Raw genomic sequence first — 5887 nt, 5'->3', positions numbered from 1 at the left:
CTGAACATTGTCCAAACAGAGTCTGCACCAGGGGCACACCTAATAGACCCCAGGCAAGCCAGTATTTCCACACAGGCTGCATACTCTAGACTGGGCAAAGACAGGCAGTGCTGCTTATACAAAGGAAAAGGAAGAACTTGTCCTTCAGGTGAAGAAAGCAAACATAGAGCTAGGGCTCTATGGTATCCATGCTCTCCAAACCACTTCCGCAGTTACCACTTCTTCAAAACATTCCATTTCCCTCAATTTTATAGAGCCCACAGTGCTGTGTACAGCACAACTTGGAAGCTGCCTGTGCCTTCATTCCATCAGCATGAAAGTGTCCCTTGCCCTCAGCTTCCTCCTGGCTTTCCTGGATGCTGGTGAGTTTTCTGCTGGGACCTGTGGGGTTGCAAGACCTGGAAGTGGTTTGGGAAAGTGTGCTTTGTGTGTGGGGCTCTTCCTGCTCCCTGGTCCATAGGATCTCCTCACCTGGGGGGATTTGCACTGCAGAGGGGTGACTACCCTAGGGGAGTCACCTTTGCTGCTAGGAGCCAAGGTGCAGGTGAAGATATTTACAATTTGATCTGGCTGTCTAAGCTCCTGTGGTGGTCACTGGTGATCTATCTGGGACAGCCAGGGGAGTGGTCCCATTGTTTTCTCTGGGGAGAGGGTTTGGACTTAAACCTCCCTAAAAAATTTCTCCAGTAAAGGGGGGGTATCCATGGTCTCCACTGTGGAAGTGGCCACATTTACAAGTGTGGAAGGGCAGCTTAATAATCCTGCCCTCTGCTTCTGCATGGCTTTCAGGACTCTACCCCTCAACAACAACAATAACAACAACAGGACCACAGTGGGTTTTCCCTTGTGCTTCACCCTAGAATGATCACTGAGGATGGTGCATGTCTCAAGGAAGACAAGGCAAAACCCTTTTTCTTTCTAAATTCCTTCACTCTCATGAGGAACTTAGGTGTGAGTGGGTTCTGGTAACCCCACAGTCAACATCCACTGGGAGCCTCTAGATCCCCAGAGGTTTGGGTGCCCTGCTCATTGCAAAGAGAGGATTTGGGGTCAGGGAGTCCAGGGACACTTTGAATGCTGTTCAGGATGTTCCTTAGGAACCCCAGAAAAAAGAGAAGTAGGAGTCATTGTAAAGGATACAAAAGAAGCTGGCTGGGTGTTGGCAGTTAAAATATTATATGTTGTCCCCTCCCTTCCCCTCACTTGCCCAGATTCAAGTTCATACGAAAGAAACCAACAACAAAAAAACACCCCACAAACTGAGCTATGAAACAGGGAAAATAAGGGAAGTGGAATGTAAAAAGTGCTGATCTATTGCTGAGGCAAAATACTGATGGAAGGGGAACTGAGATGCCTTATGACTGCTACCCAGGGTGGTGTCCTCCTTCTTTCCTCAGGGACCTCCCTTCAGTGTGAGGTTTGTCACAGCTTAGGAAGAAGCTGCTCTGGTGCCATGAAAACTTGTAGTGATGGTGAAGATACCTGTGGCATCATGGTGCATGCGGTCGTGATGGGTAGGTGAGATATCCACTATGGCTGTGTGCCAGCATGGCTTTCAGAGTGGGGCTGGGGGACAGCTACCTCTGCCCACCCCTGTCACTGGCCTTATGGTTAGTCTTTGGGTGAGATGTACATTTTCATGACAGCAGAAGCAGAGATCAGTATGATCTGTGATGGGAAAAGCTCTCTATTCCTTTGTACCGAGCACCTGTTTCCTACTGGGAGGGCTTGGTTCTTAGCTGTGGAGGGGAGAACCTAGGCAGCATACTAAGAGAAAATATTGTTTTTTAATTCTGGCTAAGGTGAGTAGCTGGGTCAAGAGGATGGACTGTGAAGGACACAAGGGTGCTGGAATCTTACACTGAGGGTGCATGGGCTATGTGTGGAGGGAGAAACAGGCCAGCACCTGACTTCCTTCCTTGAGGGACACCAGGCAGGATATGTCACCATGTCCTCATGGCAGATAAGCCAAAGATGGGTGGTGAGCCCTGACACAACTGCACATTTGGATGTGTTAGGGGCACAACCTCCGTCATTGCCCAGCTTCAGTAGCATGTCTGCTGGCTTTTACACTTGGAGCTTTATATCTTACCAACTTTAGTGCTGGAAGCTCCAGTCCATGTCTTCTGTCTGCTTGTGCAAAGCCCATCCTATGCCCTCAGATTGCTGCTGCCATAATCTGCAGTGTTGCTGCTCTGGCCCGTTTTATCTTTTGGTTTTAGTGCAGAGGAAATATCAGACTTCCCTGTGTCAGGATGCTTGTGACTGTGGTGGACCTTGTGCACTGCAGACAGTGCATGAAGAAGGGTGGGCTGTGGGTCAGAGGCATGTGGGTCACCCCATAAGCTTTGTGGTTGGGGAATTCTGGCTAAGGTGGGCACCTAAGGCCAGCTGGCTGTGATGATTTGTGCTCTCCTCCTACCTTTAAGCACAGTGTGGAGGAGGAGGAGAAATTCCTCACTAGCACCTCAGATATGAGGGCACCCTTGTTTATTTGAGGGGATCACCAGGACCACCAGTGCAGCTTTCAGTGTGGGTCAGCTGTCCCCAGACCCCTCTCAGCCCCCAGTGCTACTGTTTAGCACTTGCTGCCAGAATGGATGGGAGGGGAAGGGTGGAACCTGGTGGTTAACAACTTGGTGCTGCTTTACACTTCTTTACAGGGGGGATGGAAATCCCTTCGTTCACCAAGTCCTGCCTGCCATCCAGCATTTGCCAGCTTGGCCCTATCACCATGAACTATGGGAAGGTAAAGGCAAGGAGCCAGTTGGCTTGCTGCACAGGCCAAGACTGTGGAACAATCTCTGTCTCATGTAAGCTCCCCTTTTCCTTACACCATGTCCCCTTTCTGTCTGCCCCAACCTGTGGTGAGGGTTTCCTGGCTAAGCCATCGCCTGGTTTGTTCCTCTCCTTCTCTAATTAACACCAGTTACAGCCCATCTCTTTCCATCCAGTGCCTCCAGAGGACAACGTGCCAAATGGATACCAGTGTCCTGCCTGCTACAGCGTGGACTCCTTCCAGTGTGGTAATGAAATTGTAAACTGCACTGGATCTGAAACCCACTGTGTTGACCTTGCTGGGTTAATTAATTCTGGTAACTATCTTTTACGTGTGGCTGTCTTTTATCTTTTTTTTTGGATAAATGGGTGAAACCAATCTAAGATGAAGCATCAGAGAGAAATTAAAAATAGGAAAGAAGTGTGAAGGAAAAAAGGAGGAAGAGGCATGGAACTGAAATGGGCACATGCTTTCCTTCCTCCTTCCTCATTATGCATGGAGAGCTGTTGTGATTCCTCTTAGCATGAGGCCAGGAGCAGAACTGGACTCCTGAAGAAATCCTGAAGTATTCAGTTAATCTGACCAAGCCCTTGATCCTGTTGACCCTAGCTAGTGTGCATAAGAATGAATCTGAATATAAGCCAGTTGCTTATCTACTGGAGCTTCAGGTGCCATTGGCTATCTCATGAAGTGACACTGGCCCCAGGGGAGTGGCCACTGCTTGCTGTAGCGGTGCCTCTGCTCCTAGAGAGCCAGAGACACATCCTTTCCCATGAACACTGAAATTGAGCCTTTGGAGTACCCAAAAATCTTCCCTGCAAGGGAACTTCATCCTTGGGACAGCTGGGGTCAACAGCAGCACACAACATAGTCCCTCAGAAATCTTTTTCTCACCTCAGGAGCTGTAACAAGAGTGAGGAAAGTAGACAGCAAGGTCCCTGGTCATTCTCCTTCCTTGCGTGCCACAGGTTTCATGATAGTCCCACCCATGATCCAGTGGGTAGGAAAAGTAATGTGGAAATTAAGGGCAACAACACTTGCTGTAGAAACAGACTGGAAAAAAATATCCTCTGTATGGTTATGAAGTTTCACTAAGTTGATTGCCAGGTGATGATACAATGCCTGAAAGTTTTTGCTATACACTTTATAGGTACCTTGTCCAACCTCTGAATTAGAAGGTGTTTCCCAGAGACAACATGAAGTAAAACAAGCATTATTTCAGTCTAAGCAATGGAAAAGGTGCAAATATGGTGCAAAATGTACCATGGAAATAAAAAGTCATCCTAGCTTACCTTGACTTGATTTGCCACTGAGGAACTAATGAAGTGCCCTTATATGTTTTTTGTATTTGGGATAAAAACATCCAGCCAAATATTCCAGAGCTCCATAACCTGTGCAGCAGGGAGAAATGAGCAGGGTGAGAAAAAGCAAGCAACAAGAGCAAAAAGGTCTGAATAGGGAGTTAGGCACCCAGTACCTTCCTATGTCTCTTTCTCAGGTAGATGCTCCAGTCCTGGCAAAAGAAAAGTTCAGGTTTCAGGCTTTCTTTCTGTGGACATGTGAGTTGGGGTTTCTCTGCTAGTTTGGCTACATCCTGTAAAGCCTTGAAGAACAGAGTTATCTGAATAAATGGCTCAGTCTGTAGTGTCTTTGAGACTTCCCAGGGAGCCCATCCCTGTGTCAAATCTGGCTGAGAGTCACTCAGTTCAAGTGTCAAGAGAGCCAGGCAGAGATGGAGACAATGAGCACCTGTAGTATTGTCAGATATTGCTGGTTTCTCTAGGAAGCTAGGCAAGATCTGAACACAAGGATATTTAAATGAGAGAAAGAAAAACATTTTAAAAGCTTTTCAATTTTTAGATTTAAGATATTTAGATTAAAAAAAAATCTTCAGCAGAAAGAGAGAAAGAAAGGGCAACCTCTAAACCCTTTGTATTTCAAGTAAATCAAAGTGACTCTGCTACTTCTGCAAATTTGTTCAGGGGATGGGGACAGGATTGGGTTGGTGAGTTTGGAGCCAATTGAGCATCATAGAAGGGCAGTTTTAGGGTGCAAATGATGGTTTTATTGTCCAGGGAGGAAATAGCTATGGATGCCAATTCTGCTGATGCATGGCATTTACTTCTCCTGTGCAGGTGGAATGACTCTGAAAGCTGCCATGAAGGGTTGCACCACCATTTCTGAATGCATTATTGTAGGAGATGGAAAAAACAGTCTGGGGATGATGGACATAAAGTTAAAGCAGTTCCAATGCACACCAGCTTCTACTATGGCCATGATGAATTCTGGGTTTACCCCTCCAGACACCCTCTTCCTCGCCATGCTGTCAGTAATCATCCTGGGGAAGGCACTTTTCTGACTCTCTAGAACTGTGTTAAGCAAAGTCCATGACAAGCTCCAACAGATGTTTGCATCCAGTCCTGTTTGCCATGGCTTCTACTGTGTGAGTTTCTTTTCAAATTTGTAATTTCACAGAATAAAGGTAGTGCACGTCTTCTGTTTCCTTGTGGATTTAATCTAATTTAAAGCTTCCTAGGTTCAATTGTGGTTGGTTTTGTGCTACATTCTGGGAGTGTTTTGTCAACACCAAGGCCAGGAGGAGACTTGCATGAGGTGCCCATACATCACACAGGCAACAGGAGCTCTCAAGACAGCCTCAAAGTCCACACCCACCATCTCGGTATAAGTGATAAGTTCCAAAGTCACTTTTCCAGGCTTTGAAAAGGACTGGAGGTGAGTTCCTGAGAGGTTCACTCTGACTGGAGAGGGTGTTTGCCCCTCTTCCCCTCTCTTTTATCCTATTTTTCTGTGGTAGGATGAGTTCCTCAGGTCAGAGGGCTGCTTGTGTCATCTGTGCAGCCCTGAAGTAGTCAACATTTCAGAGAAGAGTCAATGACCATTTGCTACAAGCAAACTGCTCCTGGCAAGAGCCATTCTCCTTGTGGTTGTTCCTCTTGCCTCACCAAACACTCTGCCATTCTGTCTTAAGTTTTGTGATTAACTGGAATAAATGCTTACCCTAAGAAGTTTTAATTTTATAAAATCAGCAGTTTTATATGGTGACAGACTGCTGGGAGCTGAGGTAATAGAAAGCTAGAGCCTCATGGC

The 5887-nt window shown here is 46.7% G+C and overlaps 1 protein-coding gene across 1 annotated transcript; it reads left to right on the top strand.

Annotated features, from left to right (window-relative positions):
- Positions 1-210: 210 nt before the first annotated feature.
- On the top strand, positions 211-5273 carry LOC139789822 (phospholipase A2 inhibitor and Ly6/PLAUR domain-containing protein-like). Its single transcript, XM_071730896.1, has 5 exons — positions 211-362; positions 1398-1514; positions 2664-2813; positions 2955-3095; positions 4915-5273. The coding sequence occupies exons 1-5, from the start codon at positions 314-316 to the stop codon at positions 5136-5138; spliced, it is 681 nt and encodes a 226-aa protein (XP_071586997.1). The 5' UTR covers positions 211-313; the 3' UTR covers positions 5139-5273.
- Positions 5274-5887: the final 614 nt, after the last annotated feature.

The sequence above is a fragment of the Heliangelus exortis genome, chromosome Z (assembly GCF_036169615.1).
Source record: "Heliangelus exortis chromosome Z, bHelExo1.hap1, whole genome shotgun sequence".
NCBI lineage: Eukaryota > Metazoa > Chordata > Aves > Apodiformes > Trochilidae > Heliangelus > Heliangelus exortis.
The sequence above is the reverse complement of the archived record's forward strand: the minus strand, read 5'-3'. Positions and strand labels throughout refer to the sequence as shown.